Raw genomic sequence first — 22,387 nt, forward strand, 5'->3', positions numbered from 1 at the left:
TCTTTTTACCCATGATGCTCATTCGAAAAAAAGGAAAAACTCCACAATGTACATAATAATTAGTTTTAATCACATTACCTGGCTACTTTTTGCACATCGGCCAACCCGCCATATCGTTACATTTAATTTTATCTGGGTGTTTTTACCAATAATTACACAGTAATTCATCATTGGGGGAAAAAAGTTGAATGGAACAACTGACCAATAGGCCTGTTGATAACTACACAATTTTCATTTAATTTATGAAACTTTTAATATTACAATAGTATAACTTTATATAACTGTATGCAGCAATACATAACATAGGCCATGTGATACACACATATAATTAATTTATGTTGCACTATCATATTTTTATACATAATCCATCATACTTTCTAAACATGCAATTATAAAGATAAGTAGCTCTTGCAAATAACCTACAATTTTTCATTGCACAGGTAGGCTAAAGTCAGTGTGCGGTGCTCATACAAATCAATCTGATCTCGCGAGTTTACTTTCGGCTTCGCTAAACGCAACGAGAGCGCAGCGGTCAGGATGGTCTTGGATCAGGCTATCAAACAATGCCCCCTTCCTTCAAACACAAGAATAACCTCTCCCCAATTTTTACCCCCTCGCTTTGGTTCCATCTGGAACAGAACATAATGGCGGTTGATGGTAAGTAGCCGGAACAGGTGACCTGCTGTACTCATATAACTTGCATGGGACAGAGCTAGAATGCTTAGTGTCAGTACCATTTATTCAGCCAGATAGATGTCTAGCAATGATATACATGCACATTGCGGTGTCTCGTCAGCTTGTGCTGTAGCCTACATAGCCTGCAGAGATGCTGAAGAGTAGCGGCAAAGATGTTGTGGGATGCGCCGCGTGACACTTTACTGTACCACGCGAAGTGGTCCTGAAGTGGACAGCGATGATCCAAAATAAATGTGACTCGGTCATCACGCATGAACGTGTGCGAGTCCTCATAAATGGTTCGTTAGAAACAGGATAACATAGCCTAGTAAGTGTTCAAGTTTATTATAGGATAATGGAAGGTGAACTTTACTACTGTTGAAGCCAGATAAATGCTATCAAAGGTAAACTCCTACAATGCCTACATTCAAGGCTGCATGGCTGCTTCTGCGCAATATTGTATCATACACATATATAGGGTACTTGGTCACGTGTTCTCGCACGTTGGTTGGTTGCTATCCGGTCTCAGTACTGGAAGTGTTGCCGTCACACCTGGCAAATGCAATGCTGTGAGAGAGAAGAGAGAAAGAGTCACTGTCAGCTGGTGAATGTGCTGGTCTTTAGCCAATGCAAATCTATACTTTACTGGTCACCGGTGTGGAGACAGATGTTTATTAATTACTTATAGCTTTTGTGTAGCCTATATCCATTTTTTATGGGGCAGGCTTCGGCTCACAACACAAAATTTCATTGAGCGTAAATAGGAAGCATTTTCTGTAGGCTACAGCTGTTGCAGAGGATATAAAAGCTGCCTATTTTACGATGCTTTTTGTTTTTACCTGACTTGTTTGCTGTATGGTTGATATAAAACATAGAAGAAAAGAGATAGAAAGAGTAGACTCTACGGGTCATATACTGTCAAAGTAAAAACATCATACATTTTTAAGCAGTAGCCTGTGTTGCACTATTAGAGCCTGTGTTGCACTATTAGAGCAACCTCCGTTTATTTTTACTCTGCAAAAATGTCGATGGGAAAGGAGAGCTTTAATCAAGCTGGCTAAGACTGAGTGCATAGGTTGATTTTTGTGAAAGGTCAGGAGTCAGGCTGCTCTGACTGCCCTTGTTGCCTTATTGACCTCGGGGATGTCTTTTTATTTCCTGTGTCTGTAAACTCACCCTCCATAGGGAGTATAGTACACACTCAGTAGTGTAATATGAGGGTGAAAAGTCAAGAACTACAGTAAGACTAAGAGCTATAGTACACTCTCTCTGTAGCCACTCAGAACATTAAGTCCTACATAGCATAGTGCCAAGTGTGTGTGTGTGTCTGTTTGTGTGTGTGTGTGCGCATCTACCCGTATGTGTGTGTGTGTGTGTGCATCTGCCCATGTGTGTGTGTGTGTGTGTGTGTGTGTGTGTGTGTGTGTGTGTGTATTCGTGCCTGTGTGTCTTTATTGTCTCATGAGTTTGAAAATGTTTGAATACAGGGTTAAGAACACTGATCTATTTAAGCAATAAGGCAGGAGAGGGTGTGGTATATGGCCAATATACCATGGCTAAGGGCTGTTCCTATGCAGGACCCAACGCGGAATGCCTGGATACAGCCCTTAGCCATGGTATATTGGTCATATACCACAAACCCTTGAGGTGCCTTATTGCTATTATAAACTGGTTACCAATGTAATTAGAGCAGTACAAATAAATGATTTATTCCGCAAAGGGACTCGGCTCCACCTCGTCCGCTGCTTTGTCCATTATTTCCAAGGTAATGTGCTGAACGTCTGCGTTCATCCCTTCCATTTACTCTGTATACTATAAATTAGACAGTTTTAAGGACAGACACAGTTGTTCCATTCTAAAACCCTATTCAGTTAGGATTCCTCAGAGATATTACATGTAATTAAACACTTGATAACTCTATGAGATTAGTTGGTTGGAGTTAATTAGTGTGTCACCTGCCTCTAATAGCCTTGGTTTACCTCTATGGGAGAGGCTGTGGAGGAACCATCATAGGGACCGACATGTGGCACCCTTGAGACGCAGAGCAATGTCTAAACCCCTCGCCCCTGACGCTCCTGTACCTTTAACCCCTAGGTGGTGGAGGGAGGAGCTGTGGCGTGCATGAGCTCATCTGTGCCAGAAGAGGTAAGATCAGGGGGGCGTCCTGTCTGTCTACATATCTGTCTCTTTCTTTCTATCGCTCTGCCTGTACTCCATTGTACTCTATGTATCTGTGTCTGTCTACTTGACTGTACTTGTATCCCCCTTAAAAATAGAGAGATGGCTCCATCAAAGCAGTAGCTATCTAACATGCTCATTTGGATCTTTGGAGTACACATACAGTGCATTCAGAAAGTATTCAGACCCCTTTTACTTTTTCCACATTTTGTTACGTTACAGCCTTATTCTAAAATGTTTTAAATAGTTTTTTCCCCTCATCAATCCACACACAATACCCCACAATGTCAAAGTAAAAACAGTTTTTTATTAACGTTTGCAAATGTATATCCCATATACATAAGTATTCAGACCATTTACTCAGTACTTTGTTGATGCACCTTTGGCAGCGATTACAGCCTCAAGTCTTCTTGGGTATGACTCTACAAGCTTGGCACACCTGTATTTGGGGAGTTTCTGCCATTCTTCTCTGCAGATCTTCTCAAGCTCTGTCAGGTTGGATGGGGAGCGTCGTTGCCCCATGATTTTCAGGTCTCTCCAGAGATGTTCGATCAGGTTCAAGTCCAGGCTCTGGCTGGGCCACTCAAGGACAGTCAGAGACTTGTCTCAAAGCCACTCCTGCGTTGTCTTGGCTGTGTGCTTAGGGCCGTTGTCCTGTTGGAAGGTGAACCTTCGGACCAGTCTGGAGACCTGAGTGCTCTGGAGCATGTTTTCATCAAGGATCTCTCTGCATTTTTCTCTGTTCTCTGTTTCCCTAAATCCTGACTAGTCTCCCAGTCCCTGCCGCTGAAAAACATCCTACAGGATGATGCTGCCACCACCATGCTTCACCGTAGGAATGGTGAAGGTTTCCTCCAGATGTGACACTTGGCATTCAGGACAAAAAGTTCAATATTGGTTTCATCAGACTAGAGAATCTTGTTACTCATGGTGTGAGAGTCCTTAAGGTGCCTTTTGGCAAACTCCAAGGGGGCTGTCATGTGCCTCTTACTGAGGAGTGGCTTCTGTCTGGCCACTCTACAATAAAGGCCTGGTTGGTGGAGTGCTGCCGAGGTGGTTGTCCTTCTGGAAGGTTCTCCCATCTCCACAGAGGAACTCTGGAGCTCTGTCAGAGTGACCATCGGAATCTTGGTCACCTCCCTCAGGTTCTTCTCCCCTGATAGCTCAGTTTGGCTGGGTGGCTAGCTCTAGGAAGAGTCTTAGTTGTTCCAAACTTCTTCCATGTAAAAATGATAGAGGCCACTGTGTTGTTGGGGAACTTCAATGCTGCAGATTTATTTTGGTACCCTTCCCCAGATCTATGCCTCAACACAATCCGGTCTCGGCTCTCTACGGACAATTCCTTCGACCTCGCAGCTTGGTTTTTGCTCAGACATTCACTCTCAACTGTGGGACCTTATAGAGACAGGTGTGTGCCTTTCCAAATCATGTCCAATCAATTGAATTTACCACAGGTGGACTCCAACCTAGTTGTAGAAACATCTCAAGGATGATCAATGGAAACAGGATGCACCTGAGCTCAATTTTGAGTCTCATAGTGAAGGGTCTGAATACTTATGTAAATAAGGTATTTCTGTTTAAAAAATGTAATACATTTGCAAAAATGTCTAAAAACCTATTTTTGTCATTATGGGGTATTGAGTGTAGATTGATGAGGGGAAAATGAATTTAATGCATTTTAGAATAAGGATGTAACATAACAGAATGTGGAAAAAGTCAAGGGGTTTGAATACTTTCCGAATTCACTGCATGTAGGATCTTAATTTGATCACTCTTTTGTTGCTGAGAATGTTTCTGCACTGCAGGAAATGCAAACTTGTAGTGTATTCAAGGTTAAAAAGGCTTCTAAAGTTTGTAATTTCCACTTTAAAATGTCGGCCTTTATTGTTCGTAATGAAAAATGTATCAACCCCTACAGAAAATGTACGTTCATTATAATCCAGGTAATAATTCACATTTCTTGTTGCTACAGGATTATTTTCCTGCCGCAGCGAACTGTCTCAAATTAAGATCCTACATATGTAGAGGGATACTCAATAGTTATAGTTACAAACTTCTTGAAGATTCTACTGCATATCTGGTTGTGAATTATTTATGGGGGGCATATCAAGTTTTAAAGCTCTTCTCTAGAGAAAGCAGCAGGTTTCATGATTTATTTACCACAGAGGTTTTGTTTTCGTATGTGGGGATCCATGTGTAAGCAACGTTTCCACTACGCACACTCTACATTTCCTGTGGTAACCTCAAACACACTTACAATGGCGCCCTGATAGTGGGTCCTGAAAAAGGGTATCAAAACATTGTTGCCATTGCTACCATGCTCAGCTAGCCTGAATGCAAACAATGAATTATGCAAAGAGGAAATATTAGAATAAACATGTTTTTTCTTTCTAATCAGTCGTTTTATTGTCCTATCAAAGAATCTCAGATAATCACATGACTCCTTGAATTAGAATTAGAACACGTCAACATAAATACTTTGTTAGTTGGATGTCAAATGTTCATGTTCTTTCACTTTTAATGACTGATTTTGTGCTTTTTAAAATATATTGTGGCTGTTACCTGGATACCAGATTCAGCCCTAACGCTCTGGACTTCAGTTGACGTACTGTACATAGATTGGCCCAAGCAACCCTACACACTCACCTCCACCACCCGCTTACACACACACACACACACACACACACACACACACACTATCCATGACTTCACTCACCACCAGCCTCCATGACCAGCAGCCTCCATGACCAGCAGCCTCCATGACCTGCAGTCTCCATGACCACCAGTCTCCATGACCACCAGCCTCCATGACCATCGTCTCCATTGTTTTATTACAATACTCCTTAGTGAGTGCAGAGTGGGACAACGTGGGGCTCAGGGCACATATTCAAAGGATCAGGTCCCATGCTCATATAATCACCTACATTAAGATCTAAAAAGGCAAAATTGCTCCTCTATCAGCACTTGGACTTTGTGAACACAGGCTCAGGTCAGGTTAGCATGGGGTGGCTAACGCTCAGCTAGCATCTGTCAATGAGAGAAGCATCCTGTTACTGCAGGTGTTTGAATTATTTAGGGGCAGTTGACATGTACACAGCAGTACACACCACACTCCGGATAGGGACAGGGAGAGGGACATACAGTACAGTTGTGCCTGGCTTTTGGACTTCAGGGACACTTCAGGACCTAACTTGACTCAATTACCAGAATTGTCGCCAGTGAGAGAGGATAGGTACTGTAACTGTGTTAGGTGTTGTTGAGAATCGAGGAATTTTTGTACCAAACTGAAAAGATCACCACATGGTCTCCAAGTGTTGTAACAGCTTTTGCTTATGTTGGACTCAATATTAGGATCATAACCAATTTGTATGTTTTTGGACTTTTTAGCATTTTCTTTGTGTAGGATTCAATAATTGTCTTGGATAACCAGATTACCACTAAGAGGAACAACACTGCTGTTTTGACAGAATGGAAAACTTCACGGTAGGGGCTTCAGATACATACTCAATGTAAACAAAAGAAAAGCTGCTAGAATGGAGAAGGTGAGCTGTGCCCATGGGTTTTTGTTCTCTTATCTCTCTCTCTATCTTTCACTCTTTTCACTGAGCTTTGACTATCAGTCTATTCATTTGGGAGAGGAGGACACAGGAGAAGGCACTACTTCTTGTCAGTTGTCAGGCTTCAGTGGTGTCTGCCTGTTGCCATGGTGAGAAGAATAGATAGTCCATGAGAAGTAGTTCCTCTAAAACTCAGTCAAATCAAATCTAAGTTTATTAGTCACGTGCGCTGAGTACAACAGGCGTAGACCTTACAGTGAAATGCTTACTTACAGGCTTTAACCAATAGTGCAAAAAAGGTATTAGGTGAACAATAGGTAAGTAAAGAAATAAAACAACAGTAAAAAGACAGGCTATATACAGTAGCGAGGCTACATACAGACACCGGTTAGTCAGGCTGATTGAGGTAGTATGTACATGTAGATATGGTTAAAGTGACTATGCATATATGATGAACAGAGAGTAGCAGTAGCGTAAAGAGGGGTTGGTGGGTGGTGGGACACAATGCAGATAGCCCGGTTAGCCAATGTGCGGGAGCACGGGGGAAGAGGGCAAGAGGTTGGCTGAATGGTGGGCCTTTTCTCTGGAGATGTAGTGTGAACGAGAGCTGTAATGACTTGACTCCTCAGGCAATAGAAGTTTTCATATTGATAATCGTCCACCCACAATACTCTACCAATGACCCTTCATAGTTCCTGAATTGTTCTCAGTGTTCCTGAATTGTTCTCAGTGGCAGTGCATGTGCACATCAGATCAACATTCAGCCTCTCATGTAGACTTTTGAAGTATGTTCGGAACTTTTCTTTCCTCTGGCAGCTCTGTTCTATTTTTGTAATTCAACAGCCACTCATGCACCAGTGGCTTTTCAATGGTCTGTACACCGAGTGTACAAAACAAAAGGAACAATTGTTATTTTGATGACATAGACTTATTGATGTCACCGGTTAAATCCACTTCCATCAGTGTAGATGAAGGTGAGGAGACCGGTTAAAGAAGGATTTTTAAGCCTTGAGACAATTGTGTATGTTTGCCATTCAGAAGGGTGAATGGGCACAACAAAATATTTAAGTTCCTTTGAACGGGGTATGGTAGTAGGTGTCAGGTGCACCAGTTTGAGTGTGTCAAGAACTGCAACGCTGCTGGATTTTTCAGGCTCAACAGTTTTCCATGTGTATCAAGAATGGTCCACCACCCAAAGGACATCCAGCCAACTTTACACAACTGTGGGAAGCATTGGAGTCAACATGTGGAAAGCTTTCGAGACCTTGTAGAGACAAATTAAGACTGTTCTAAGGGCAAAAGGGGCTGCAACTCAATATTAGGAAAGTGTTCTTATTTTTTTTACACTCAGTGTATATTGTCCATTATTAGCTAACTGTACTGTTCTGTACTGGTGAAGCTAACTGTACTGTAATGGTGAAGCTAACTGTGCTGTAATGGTGAAGCTAACTGCTGTACTGTAATGGTGAAGCTAAATGTACTGTACTGTAATGGTGAAGCTAACTGTGCTGTACTGTAATGGTGAAGCTAACTGTACTGGTGAAGCCAACTGTACTGTACTGTAATGGTGAAGCTAACTGTACTGTACTGTAATGGTGAATCTAACTGTGCTGTACTGTAATGGTGAAGCTAAATGTACTGTACTGTAATGGTGAAGCTAACTGTGCTGTACTGTAATGGTGAAGCTAACTGTACTGGTGAAGCTAACTGTACTGTACTGGTGAAGCTAACTGTACTGTACTGGTGAAGCTAACTGTACTGTAATGATGAAGCTAACTGTACTGTAATGGTGAAGCTAACTGTGCTGGTGAAGCTAACTGTACTGTACTGTAATGGTGAGGCTAACTGTACTGTACTGTAATGGTGAAGCTAACTGTGCTGGTGAAGCTAACTGTACTGTACTGTAATGGTGAAGCTAACTGCACTGTACTGGTGAAGCTAACTGTACTTTACTGTAATGGTGAAGCTAACTGTACTGCACTGTAATGGTGAAACTAACTGTACTGTAATGGTGTACTATACTGGTGAAGTTATCATGTTTCTACTATACTATACAGGTGAAGCTATCAGGTTTCTACTGTACTATACTGGTGAAGTTATCAGGTTTCTCTACTCAGCATACAATCTCCTTCCCTGGTCTCTGTTTTTGTCTTCTTCTGTCTCTATATATGTCTGTCTTTTATTCTCTCTCTCTCCTCAGTGTCTCCAGAGCTGCTAGGAGTCCTATCCTCCATTGCGGCATTCGTGGCCTTGATGGCTCTATTTTTTCTTTACGTCAGCAACAAGCTGTCAGTGGAGAGTGCCAGCGAGCTGCCATGCCTCGACGACTATAGGCCCAACCAGCAAGGTAAACACATCAAGTGGTACAACACTCAAAGTCTGTAAGCAGTTTGTTTATTGTTCTATGGTCCTAGGCTAGTTTCCTGGACACAGATAAAGCCTAGTTCTGGAATGAAAAGCTAATTTATTGATTCAGGTTTAGGCTTAATGTAGGTTCTGGGGATTGTCCCTAAATAATACAAATAAATCCATATCTGATTGTCTGACAAACAACCACTGTTACGATACATGCTTGTGGATGAGAAGGTCATGCATAGACATTATCCACAAATTGTCCTCCTCATACATGTATAAAGTGTAAGTCATGGATTTCAGACAGTAATACCTGGCCCACACACTCTAATGAACCAAATGTCCCAGCCAGAGCCTGTGATGAGATGATGAGATAATCTAGAACCCACCAGACAGTGTGGAGAAGGACAGCCACCACAGCCGTCAGCAAGTCCACCCAACATGGCGTTCTTCAAGAGCTTTGGGCAGAACCTACCATCTGTAAACATCTCCTCCATCTTGGATTCAGTCAGCAGCAGAGTGGACGACCTAGCCAGTGCTGTCAGTGATGCCACCTACAGCGTCAGTGACCAGCTGACCGAGCTCAGCGACCAGGTCATCAAGAAGGTGCAGACGGAGGAGGAGGAGGCTGCAGAAGCGACAGAGGGGGCCCAGGACAGCAAGGAAGGAAAGGCCCAGGAAGGGATAGCAGACTCATTCAGGAGCAAAATCAAGAGGCAGGCTTCTGAGGCCTGCTCAAGCTTGGCAGACTACAGCTCCAACCTCAGCCAATCCAATGACTCGAAGAATAACCAATCAAGTGACGTGACAGCAGAGGACTATGTTCCAGCCCAATTGGAATGGGTGTGGAAAGATGGAGGCTGGCGAGTGGTAAAACCAGGGGAGAGTTCTGCAGAGGACAAGGAAAAGGAGGAGAAAAGGAAGGAGGAAGAAAAGACGAAGAAAGAGGAGAAGGAGAAGAGAAAGGCAGAGAAAGACAAGAAGAAGGAGGAGAGGCTGAAACAGGAGGAAGAGAAGAAAAATAGCCATCAAGAGACCATTGAGGAAGAGCCTGAAGATAAAGAAACCAGCTCATTGCCGAAAGAGACCCACACTGCTAGTCAGAACAAAGAGGGCCAGAAAGAGGACAAATCCAATGGGGTCCACCAGAGTGACGACCATAGTGATCCACCGCAATCTCTTTGCCCTGAGGAAGAGTCGAGAGCATCCCAAAAGAAAAACAAGGGGAAAGCTGAAGAGGAGGAAGAGAATGAGATGAGTCCCGAGGGAGATGGAGAGACTGAACCTGCTATGTCTCCCGCTTCTGAGAAAAATAAGAAAAAGAGTGACAAGAAGAAAGAGAAGAAAGAGAGCAAGAAGACAAATAAAGAGGATAAAGGTGAGAGGGTGTGCTGCTTCCTACCTGCTCTCTTCTACCACATTCCCCCTCTTCTTCACCTCTACTCTTCATGGCTGTGGCCTGTGACCTGTGACCTGTGACCTAACTGTTACTCAGTGTTTAGGGTTCTAAACAAATTAAGTTTTTAACAGTCATGGATGGATCAAAATACATCTGTCTGTGGCTGTCATGTTCACGTGTTTTAGTTCTCACGGTTTCACCTATTTCTCTCAATGATTGTTGTAGATGTGACATCATGGATACAGGGACAGAGTTTACCAGTTAGAAATATGATCATTCTCTTCTATGATGTTCGGCTAAGATCAACTGTAGTGTACGATTTTATCAGTTTTATATCTAATACGTCCTCTATCTGGAGACCATTAAATAGATAGAACAGGGAGATGGAATAGGGGCTTGAAAAGTTAAAAACACATCCTCTATGATCAGGGCCAATATCCACATAGCATCTCAGAATAGCAGTTCTGGTCTATGATCCCCACCCTGTCCATATAATCTGATTCATTATGAAATCAAAGGCCAAACTGATCCTAGATCAGCACTCCTGCTCTTGTGAATACTGGCTCTGAGAGTGGAGTTGTGTCTTATGCTGGGCTGATTGTGATGAGGCACTACGATCTTGTATGTGTGTGTGTGTGTGTGTGTGTGTGTGTGTGTGTGTGTGTGTGTGTGTGTGTGTCGGTTTGCACCTATCCAGAGCAGAGCTGCCCAGAGCGTGGCTCTGAGGAGGACAGTGAAGAGGACAGGCCAGGGGGACACTCTAAACCCTCAGCCCAGCACAGAGCCTCAGTCTGGGACAACCGACACAAACACACCAGCGACCACAGCAGTGAGGCCTCCGCCGGACAAGGTGAGAAACTCACAGATGTGACAACTTACATAGAAAGACACACACACACTCACACACACACGCAGGCAGACTGTCACACGCATGCTATGTCTGATTGGCAGAACACACATAAATCTTTGAAACATTTCCCAAGAGACCTATCAAACATATCTATAACTGTCTTACACAGCCAACAGCATCCAGCGGATGAGACGAGGCTCTCCCCTCAACGAGCTCCAGCCACCCCCGTATCAGGACGAGAATAGTCCGGTCCGGGTGTCTCGCTCGCGTTCTGGGGCGGGGGGTCTGGGGGAGTCGTCCCCAGACGTTAATGGTACACAGCGCTCCAGTGAGGCCAGCGTTGACCCGGACACTGAGAGTTACCTCAACAAGGGCTATGATGAGGATGTACCTAGTGACAGCACTGCCGTCCTGGGACCAGAGGTGAGCTAGGACATAGACGCTCGTATGCCAGATGGGGAACTGTTAGCATGTCCCATAGGGAAATATGTCACGCTAGCCAGACACGCTCAGTTGCATACCGGATATCTAGCAAATGCAACCAACATAAGCCTATTGGCTAGTACTCTGTTTGGCTATGATAGGCCTACCATCAGTCTCTTACCCCTCACTCACCCAGTGCCATGTCCTGCTTCATGACCCCCCCCCCTCACTGTGTGATGTCACAGACTGACAGATTCATTCAAATCCATCTTACCATCCTTTCTTTCTTTCTTTCTCTCTCTCTCTGTCTCTCACTCTCTTTTACCCCCTCTCCCCCACAGGATGGTTCACCCTCCCGTCTCCCCTTCACCCAGTGTTGTGTCCTACTCTAAGGGCCTATATCTAACCTCACTCTGTGATGTCACAGATGAGGACTGAATCCAACAGATTCATGAATTTCAATGCATCTTTTCCTCCCCTCTATTGTCTTCCTTTCTTTCTCTTTATTTCACCCCTCCAAGGATGGTTCAACCTCCCATCTTCACGTAGGTTATGAGCCGGAGCCGCTGGCCAAGTTTGGCACACTGGACGTGGCCTTCGAGTACGACTCGGGCGAGCAACGCCTTGCCGTCACTGTCACCGCAGCAACCGACATCCCCGCACTCAAACAGACAGGGAACATTGCGTGGCAGGTGGGGGATAAACAAACTAACACTTTACCGTTGTACTTGTCTGTCTTGCACTCACCCTTAAATGTATTTCCTTACTAGCACTGAATTTGTGCAGATGGTGGTTATTTTGAATTACGTTTGACTTGCAGTGATTGTTTCATGTGGTAGTACCTACCTTAGTTGTACTGAGTCACCCTGGATAAGAGCTTCAGCTTCAGTTAAAATGATTTTGAAATTATACACAAAAAAGAGGCATAATATATTATAACCCTTATTATAATACATTATGAAGGCTCATTCATGCATATAGCAAGTTCAAAAGCATTATAACTATGATAAAAAATACTACATGGCATATGGCAGACACTCTTATCCATATCGACTTAAACTCATGCGTGCATTTCATATGGGTGGCCCCAGCGGGAATCAAACCAACGATCCTGAAGTTGCCAGTGCTATGATCTACCGACTGAGCCACAGGATTGCAAAAGTTCCCTGGTTTCCCGAAATCCCAGTTGGAGGATTCCTGGAATCAGCAGGAAATCAGCAGAGAATCAGCAGGAAATCAGCAGGAAATCAGCAGGAAATCAGCAGGGAATCTGCAGGGAGTAAGCAGGGAGTAAGCAGGGAATCTGCAGGGAATAAGCAGGGAATCTGGAATCCTCCAACCATGATTCTGGAAAACCAGGGAATTTATTCAACGTTCCTGGAATTTTGCAACCCCACACAGGATACATGTATGTTTTAAGTAAAATGTTATCTGTAAATATAAATGTAGGTGCACCTGGTGCTGCTGCCCACTAAGAAGCAACGGGCCAAGACGGGGGTGCAGAGGGGGCCATGTCCCATGTTCACAGAGACCTTCCGCTTCACCCGGGTGGAGCAGGGGGCGCTGGCGGACCACGCCGTCAGGTTCCGTCTCTACAGCGTTAGGAGGATGAAGAAGGAGAAGGTGCTGGGAGAGAAGGTGTTCTACTTGACCAAACTCAACCTGCAGGGCAAGATGGCGCTGCCCGTTACACTGGAGCCTGGCACAGCACTAACGGTGAGTGGCTGGGGAGAAAGGGCTGGGGGTTGGAGAGGGGCGTGTGTGTGTGGGAGGAGTCTGTTTGTGCAATTTCTCGCCATAGAAGTCTGATTTGTATGATATGAACGAAGATAAATGACCAGTAGAAGCTATCGTTTAAAATGCATGCACTATAATGGTACAGTATCTCGTAGACTGACCCTTAGGCAAAGCATAGTCTCAAACAATCCAAGCCATCCAGTTGCATTGTACTGATTCCCACCAAGGCCACTCTCATACCAAGGCCTCTCTGTAGCTCTGTATGTGGTGTTAGCTGTCCTCTCCTGTCTATCTATACAGGGCTGTGGGTCGTTGGTGAGTGTGTCTCGCAGCGTGGCAGCTTTGTCCTACCGCTCTACATGGGACTCCACACCAGAGATCTTGCTGGGCCTCATCTATAACTCCACCACTGGCAGGCTCTCTGCAGAGGTCATCCGGGGCAGACAGTTCAACAACACAGCCTCAGACAAACCTCCCAGTGAGTGGACATCACATATGAATGACATCACATATCGATGACATAACATATGGATGGGCTCTCTTCTGTTGTATCTTTAATAATGGTATGTAGAAGTAGTAGGGTAGCTCTAGTAGCAGGGTAGCTATAGTAACAGGGTAGCTATAGTAGTAGGGTAGCTATAGTAGTAGGGTAGCTATAGTAGTAGGGTAGCTATAGTAGCAGGGTAGCTATAGTACTAGGGTAGCTACAGTAGTAGGCTAGCTATACTAGTAGGGTAGCTATAGTATCAGGGTAGCTATACTAGTAGGGTAGCTATACTAGTAGGGTAGCTATACTAGTAGGGTAGCTATAGTAGCAGGGTAGCTATAGTAGCAGGGTAGCTATAGCAGCGGGGTAGCTATAGTAGTAGGGTAACTATAGTAGTAAGGTAGCTATAGTAGCAGGGTAGTTATAGTATGAGGGTAGCTATAGTAGCAGGGTAGCTATAGTAGTAGGGTAGCTATAGTAGTAGTGTAGCTACAGTAGTAGGGTAGGTATACTAGTAGGCGAGCTATACTAGTAGGCGAGCTATACTAGTAGGCGAGCTATACTAGTAGGGTAGCTATAGTAGCAGGGTAGCTATAGTAGCAGGGTAGCTCTAGTAGCAGGGTAGCTCTAGTAGCAGGGTAGCTCTAGTAGCAGGGTAGCTACAGTACTAGGGTAGCTACAGTAGTAGGCTAGCTGTACTAGTAGGGTAGCTATAGTATCAGGGTAGCTATACTAGTAGGGTAGCTATAGTAGCAGGGTAGCTATAGTAGTAGGGTAGCTATAGTAGTAGGGTAGCTACAGTAGTAGGGTAGGTATACTAGTAGGCGAGCTATACTAGTAGGGTAGCTATAGTAGCAGGGTAGCTATAATAGCAGGGTAGCTATAGTAGCAGGGTAGTTATAGTAGCAGGGTAGCTATAGTAGCAGGGTAGCTACAGTAGTAGGGTAGCTATACTAGTAGGGTAGCTATAGTAGTAGGGTAGGTACAGTAATAGGGTAGCTATACTAGTAGGATATCTATAGTAGTAGGGTGCCTATACTAGTAGGGTAGCTACAGTACTAGGGTAGCTACAGTAGTAGGGTAGCTATAGTAGTAGGGTAGCTATAGTATCAGGGTAGCTATACTAGTAGGGTAGCTATAGTAGCAGGGTAGCTATAGTAGTAGGGTAGCTATAGTAGTAGGGTAGCTACAGTAGTAGGGTAGGTATGCTAGTAGGCGAGCTATACTAGTAGGGTAGCGATAGTAGTAGGGTAGCGATAGTAGTAGGGTAGCGATAGTAGTAGGGTAGCTATAGTACTAGGGTAGCTATAGTACTAGGGTAGCTATAGTACTAGGGTAGCTATAGTACTAGGGTAGCTATAGTACTAGGGTATACTAGTAGGGTAGCTATACTAGTAGGGTAGCTATACTAGTAGGGTAGCTATAGTAGTAGGGCAGCTATACTAGTAGGATATCTAGTATGTTAGCTACAGTAGTAGGGCAGGTATAGTAGTAGGGTAGGTATACTAGTAGGCTAGCTATAGTAGTATGTTAGCTACAGTAGTAGGGTAGGTAGACTAGTAGGCTAGCTATACTAGTAGGGTAGCTATAGTAGTAGGGTAGCTATAGTAGTAGGGTAGCTATAGTAGTAGGGTAGCTATAGTAGCTATAGTAGTAGGGTAGCTATAGTAGTAGGGTAGCTATAGTAGCTATAGTAGTAGGGTAGCTATAGTAGCTATAGTAGTAGGGTAGCTATAGTAGTAGGGTAGCTGTAGTAGTAGGGTAGCTATACTAGTAGGGTAGGTACAGTAATAGGGTAGCTATACTAGTAGGATATCTATAGTAGTAGGGTAGCTATAGTAGAGGGGTTCTTATACTAGTAGGGTAGCTATAGTAGAGGGGTTCTTATACTAGTAGGGTAGTTATAATATCAGGGTAGCTATAGTACTAGGGTAGCTATAGTAGCAGGGTAGGTATAGTAGCAGGGTTGCTATGCTAGTAGGGTAGCTATAGTATCAGGGTAGCTATGGTACTAGGGTAGCTATACTAGTATGGTAGCTATAGTAGTAAGGTAGCTATACTAGTAGGGTAGCTACAGTAGTAGGGTAGCTACAGGAGTAGGGTAGCTACTGTAGTAGGGTAGCTATACTAGTAGGGTGGCTACAGTACTAGGGTAGCTATAGTAGTAGGGTAGCTACAGTACTAGGGTAGCTATACTAGTAGGGTAGCTACAGTACTAGGGTAGCTACAGTACTAGGGTAGCTACAGTACTAGGGTAGCTACAGTACTAGGGTAGCTACAGTAGTAGGGTAGCTACAGTAGTAGGGTAGCTACTGTAGTAGGGTAGCTATACTAGTAGGGTGGCTACAGTACTAGGGTAGCTATAGTAGTAGGGTAGCTATAGTAGTAGGGTAGCTATAGTAGCAGGGTAGTTATAGTATGAGGGTAGCTATAGTAGCAGGGTAGCTATAGTAGTAGGGTAGCTATAGTAGTAGGGTAGCTACAGTAGTAGGGTAGGTATACTAGTAGGCGAGCTATACTAGTAGGCGAGCTATACTAGTAGGCGAGCTATACTAGTAGGGTAGCTATAGTAGCAGGGTAGCTATAGTAGCAGGGTAGCTCTAGTAGCAGGGTAGCTCTAGTAGCAGGGTAGCTCTAGTAGCAGGGTAGCTCTAGTAGCAGGGTAGCTATAGTAGTAGGGTAGCTATAGTAGCAGGGTAGCTACAGTACTAGGGTAGCTACAGTAGTAGGCTAGCTGTACTAGTAGGGTAGCTATAGTATCAGGGTAGCTATACTAGTAGGGTAGCTATAGTAGCAGGGTAGCTATAGTAGCAGGGTAGCTATAGTAGCAGGGTAGCTATAGTAGTAGGGTAGCTATAGTAGTAGGGTAGCTACAGTAGTAGGGTAGGTATACTAGTAGGCGAGCTATACTAGTAGGGTAGCGATAGTAGTAGGGTAGGTATACTAGTAGGGTAGCTACAGTAGTAGGGTAGCTATAGTACTAGGGTAGCTATAGTACTAGGGTAGCTATAGTACTAGGGTAGCTATAGTACTAGGGTAGCTATAGTACTAGGGTAGGTATACTAGTAGGGTAGCTACAGTAGTAGGGTAGCTATAGTACTAGGGTAGCTATAGTACTAGGGTAGCTATAGTACTAGGGTAGCTATAGTACTAGGGTAGCTATAGTACTAGGGTAGGTATACTAGTAGGGTAGCTATACTAGTAGGGTAGCTATACTAGTAGGGTAGCTATAGTAGTAGGGCAGCTATACTAGTAGGATATCTAGTATGTTAGCTACAGTAGTAGGGCAGGTATAGTAGTAGGGTAGCTATAGCAGTAGGGTAGGTATACTAGTAGGCTAGCTATAGTAGTATGTTAGCTACAGTAGTAGGGTAGGTAGACTAGTAGGCTAGCTATAGTAGTAGGGTAGCTATAGTAGTAGGGTAGCTATAGTATCAGGGTAGCTATACTAGTAGGGTAGCTATAGTAGCAGGGTAGCTATAGTAGTAGGGTAGCTATAGTAGTAGGGTAGCTACAGTAGTAGGGTAGGTATGCTAGTAGGCGAGCTATACTAGTAGGGTAGCGATAGTAGTAGGGTAGCGATAGTAGTAGGGTAGCTACAGTAGTAGGGTAGCTACAGTAGTAGGGTAGCTATAGTACTAGGGTAGCTATAGTACTAGGGTAGCTATAGTACTAGGGTGGCTATAGTACTAGGGTAGCTATAGTACTAGGGTAGCTATACTAGTAGGGTAGCTATACTAGTAGGGTAGCTATAGTAGTAGGGCAGCTATACTAGTAGGATATCTAGTATGTTAGCTACAGTAGTAGGGCAGGTATAGTAGTAGGGTAGCTATAGCAGTAGGGTAGGTATACTAGTAGGCTAGCTAGCTACAGTAGTAGGGTAGGTAGACTAGTAGGCTAGCTATACTAGTAGGGTAGCTATAGTAGTAGGGTAGCTATAGTAGTAGGGTAGCTATAGTAGTAGGGTAGCTATAGTAGCTATAGTAGTAGGGTAGCTATAGTAGTAGGGTAGCTATAGTAGTAGGGTAGCTATAGTAGCTATAGTAGTAGGGTAGCTATAGTAGTAGGGTAGCTGTAGTAGTAGGGTAGCTATACTAGTAGGGTAGGTACAGTAATAGGGTAGCTATACTAGTAGGATATCTATAGTAGTAGGGTAGCTACAGTAGTAGGGTAGCTACAGGAGTAGGGTAGCTACTGTAGTAGGGTAGCTACAGTAGTAGGGTAGCTATACTAGTAGGGTGGCTACAGTACTAGGGTAGCTATAGTAGTAGGGTAGCTACAGTACTAGGGTAGCTATACTAGTAGGGTAGCTACAGTACTAGGGTAGCTACAGTACTAGGGTAGCTACAGTAGTAGGGTAGCTACAGTAGTAGGGTAGCTACTGTAGTAGGGTAGCTATACTAGTAGGGTGGCTACAGTACTAGGGTAGCTATAGTAGTAGGGTAGCTACAGTAGTAGGGTAGCTATACTAGTATGGTAGCTATAGGATCAGGGTAGTTATATTAGCAGGGTTGCTATACTAGTAGGGTAGCTATAGTACTAGGGTAGCTATACTAGTTGGGTAGCTATAGTAGCAGGGTAGCTATAGTACTAGAGTAGCTATACTAGTAGGGTAGCTATAGTATCAGGGTAGCTATAGTAGTAGGGTAGCTATAGTATCAGGGTAGCTATAGTAGTAGGGTAGATATAATATTAGGGTAGCTGTACTAGCAGGGTAGCTATACTAGCAGGGTAGCTATAGTATCAGGGTAGCTATAGTAGTAGGGTAGCTATAGTATCAGGGTAGCTATAGTAGCAGGGTAGCTATAGTAGTAGGGTAGCTATAGTAGTAGGGTAGCTATAGTAGTAGGGTAGCTATAGTATCAGGGTAGCTATAGTAGTAGGGTAGCTATAGTATCAGGGTAGCCATAGCAGCAGGGTAGCTATAGTATCAGGGCAGCTCTGGCATTCCTGGGTTGAAGTAGTACTGCATTGGTTCCATTGTGCCAGGCAAGCTCAATCAAGCACAGCTTAAGTATTCGAAAGAAACAAATGCTATTTGATCCCAGGTCTACATGAGACAGGAATGGAAGGCATTGCTCTCTTCTGCTATAAGACATAGTTGATCATGTTATAGAGTAGGGTAGCTATTGCATTAAAATCCATAGATTTGAATAACATGTTTTATTCATGATGGTGGAATAACCTCTAAATTCTTGCCTCTTATTTACTTACTTTCACAGTGTTTTATCCTCTCTCTAAATTGTCTTTCCTTTTATCCTCTCTAAACTCTCTTTCCTTCCCTCTGTTTTCCTCTTCTCTCCTCGTTCCTTCCTGGCCCTCTGTGTGTTGTGTCCCAGACGGTCTGTTTTGTTGTATAAAACAGCTAATAGGGGGACAACTTTATATCATGAGAGGTGAGTCCTCTGCTCTCAATCCATACACCTGTTCTATCTATACCAGAGACTCTGTGTCTGCTCCTCTCTGATAATGTTGGCATATCGTGAAAGAGAACCGAAACATTTCAGGGATTGAAAATGACACTCTATCCACAGGCCGTTCTTCACTGTTATGTTCATTAATCTTCACTAGATGGCAGCCTCCCCCTTCTCTCACTCCCTCCCTCCCTACGTCCCCAGACACCTACGTAAAGCTGACTATGCTGGACTCCAAGGGCAAGGAGATGTCCAGGTGCAAGACGTCGGTGTGCCGCGGTCAGCCCAACCCCACCTACAAGGAGACCTTTGTCTTTCAGGTGAGAGACAGTGAGAGACATAGAGATAGACAGAAAGAAAGAGACAGATAAGGGATATAGAGACAGAGAGAAACAACCCACCCCATCTCTGTTGTCTTCCAGGTGGCCCTCTTCCAGCTCTCCGAGGTTTCCCTGGTGGTGTCGGTGTACAGCCGAAGGAGCAGCATGAAGGCCAGGGAGAAGGTGGGCTGGCTGTCCCTGGGGCTCAACAGCACTGGAGAGGAGCAGCAGGCACACTGGAGCCAGATGAAGGAGGCCGAGGGACAGCAGGTGTGCCATTGGCACACGCTCTTGGAATCTTGAACAGGTCTTGATGAGAATCACCAGATTTGATCTTGTTAACAAAGAATAATCTGTATAAATATATGTGAAATTAAATGGTTAAATAGGAGGAGGAATACGTTGGAGGAAGAGGAAGATTGCGGGGTATGTTGACCTCAGTGTCGAGAGAGAGAATGGGTTCCATGACCTTCATTCAGAGAAGCAGACGAGAAGCTGTGAGGAACCATCCACCTATACTATGCACCTGGTGTGGGATGTGTGTGAGGGTACAGCACTTTGAGGAGCACGTGGATTCCACTTTGAGTCTCCCGTTCACTGACAGCTGCTTTACTACTCTTTAATCTGTAAACCAGCCACTTAATCTGAGACAGACAGGTCTGGTTGACAGACTGGTCTGGTGCTAAACTCCCAGCTCCAGTCATGGTCGATGGGGTCATTAAATTAGACTCATCTTTGTAATAACCTCAACAGTGAAATGGACACCTCTGGCCATGAAATGGACACCTCTGGCCATGAAATGGACACCTCTGGTCATGAAATGGACACCTCTGGTCATGAAATGGACCATTCAGTCTCAGATTGAGAACAATTTTGTCATTAATTTCCCAGATTCTGGTCCACAATAGTATATCTTCATGTAATTGTTTACAGAAGATGATCAAAATACGACCATACATACAGCATCTCCTACAATGGACCATTTTCATCCTGAACCGAAGACCAAAGAGTGTGGAGAAGAACAACGACTTCAACAACCGTTCTTCCGGGGTTGTACTGACCATAAAAATAGAATGACTAGAAGGGACAAAGCCCCTCAGACATGGCAATTTGACTGGAACAACTCACGGGTTCACTCAATATGGCTGACAATTCTACGGTACTGTCCTCAAATGACACCAGCATATCAGACATTTCTCATCTGAAGCTCGCAGCCATCGACAACGAGGATAATGCAATGGAATAGTGTTACCATGACTGTTAGAGCCAGCTGGGCCTGTAACAGTCTGCTACAACTACAGTGCCTAGATAGTCTACAACCCCTTTGGATTTCTTAAACTGTTATTGTGTCACAAAGTGGTATTAAAATGGATTTTATTCCATTTCTTTGGTCAACGATCTACACAAAATATGATGAAATGTCAAAATGTATTTTTATTTTTTAGGATTAATGGGGAAAAAAAGTGCAATACTTGACTATTGACTTCTATATATTGTGCTGTATGTATGGGGGACAGAGGAAGGGGTAGTCATTAAAAAATAATGTCAACTACTATTATTTCACACAGTGAGTCCATATAACTTATGTGATTTGTTAAGCCACAGTTTACTTCTGAACTCATTTAAGCTTGCTTAAACAAAGTGGGTGAATACCTATGCAACAACTGTATTTTCGTTATTTCATTTGTATTCATTTGTAAAAATGTGTAGAATCTTTTAATTTTGACATTATGGAGTATTTTGCAATTAAGTATTTTTCAATCCCACTTTGTAATGCAACAAAATGTGGAAAAAAGTTCAAGGGGGTTTAGACTTTCTATAGGCACTGTATGCTAATGAGCAATGCTTATTTATTCACTGTTTACATTCTCGTTACATTATGCAATATCCATTTGACAGACTAATTTTTCGTCTTATTTTAGGGGTTTCTTTTTACGGCTGTTTCATCTCCCGATGCATTGTTTGTTCCACGTCTTTTTGTTGTGTCTGAATCATCGTTTGAGAATAGAAAAACTGTATTGGTTTTGTTGTGGCTCACTGGGTTGTCTTTTAAACATAGCTGCAGAATCAAAACGCAGCACTGTACCCCAGTGGTCGATCACTTTCTGAGTCAAAATGCAAGCTGAAATCTACCACTCAGATTATTTTTTTTTAAACATGACTGAAAAATCTTAAGCCTATGCAACATTAACCAATTAAAAACAGTTCTGTAGCAATGAGGCCCAATACATTATCACTGCATTGGCTATGCTTGAATTGCCCTGCCAATGTTGTTTCTCAGGTCATTTTGAAATTAAATTTAGAACATTTAGGTATATGATCACACTGGTAATAGATCATTTGTTGTATTACTTGTGAGGCACAAATTAGTGAGCATAATAATTAGCTTGCATCTGATGGTCAATCTGAGGGGAGGGAGGGAGGAGAGGCGAGGCTGCCTCTCGCTCACAGTCCCCCCGCCCTCCTTCCCTCTGTGGAGAAAAGGGGACCGTCTTCCAGCTGATGGTGAAACTCAAATAACACTGCATTACTTCTGCCTCATGCACAAATGAATGTTGTTACTCCTATGACCAGAGAAAGTGAAATATTCCTCGATTTAAAAGAAGACAAGCAGCTAATAATAACTACACAAGCTTATCGACACACTTTGCTAAACTCATTCATTGCAGCTGCAGTGCTGGTGGCTTGTAAAGGTGTGTTCACATTGTTGAATAAGAACTAGAACATAAACTTACATGTAAAAACAGCAGTTCTTCACTGTATTCGTTGGGTCTCTTTGCTGTGCAACGAGACTTCTTTTTAAAGTCTATGGCTCGAGAACACTGTGCAGACACCATGGTCGGAGCTATCTGGTTGGCCAGCGGTGTGCCTATAGGGGCACTTGATTGGCTCTCTGGGAACAATTTACCTTCCCGGTACTAGGGCAGCAGAACCAAGTGCACATACCGCCAACAGCGTGAAACACATAGAAGGCTTTATTGTTGTTTTTTTACAG

General features: G+C 43.7%; 1 protein-coding gene across 5 annotated transcripts; it reads left to right on the plus strand.

Annotated features, from left to right (window-relative positions):
• Positions 1 to 3: 3 nt before the first annotated feature.
• LOC112217924 (synaptotagmin XIVb) lies at positions 4 to 21,415 on the plus strand. 5 transcript variants are annotated; one of them, XM_042300969.1, is made up of 13 exons: positions 4 to 657; positions 2,770 to 2,820; positions 8,611 to 8,757; positions 9,111 to 10,140; positions 10,859 to 11,011; positions 11,181 to 11,434; positions 11,956 to 12,126; positions 12,884 to 13,150; positions 13,472 to 13,649; positions 18,998 to 19,054; positions 19,277 to 19,392; positions 19,495 to 19,699; positions 19,782 to 21,415. In XM_042300969.1, exons 4-12 carry the CDS (start codon positions 9,204 to 9,206, stop codon positions 19,693 to 19,695), a joined length of 2,334 nt encoding a protein of 777 aa, XP_042156903.1. In that variant the 5' UTR covers positions 4 to 657; positions 2,770 to 2,820; positions 8,611 to 8,757; positions 9,111 to 9,203; the 3' UTR covers positions 19,696 to 19,699; positions 19,782 to 21,415. The 5 variants fall into 5 exon arrangements, with proteins under 5 accessions (XP_042156903.1, XP_042156901.1, XP_042156902.1 ...); XM_042300967.1 differs by having other exon boundaries at positions 19,495 to 21,415; XM_042300968.1 differs by having other exon boundaries at positions 9,115 to 10,140; positions 19,495 to 21,415.
• Positions 21,416 to 22,387: the final 972 nt, after the last annotated feature.

This window comes from Oncorhynchus tshawytscha, linkage group LG18 (genome assembly GCF_018296145.1).
Source record: "Oncorhynchus tshawytscha isolate Ot180627B linkage group LG18, Otsh_v2.0, whole genome shotgun sequence".
Taxonomy (NCBI): Eukaryota; Metazoa; Chordata; class Actinopteri; order Salmoniformes; family Salmonidae; genus Oncorhynchus; species Oncorhynchus tshawytscha.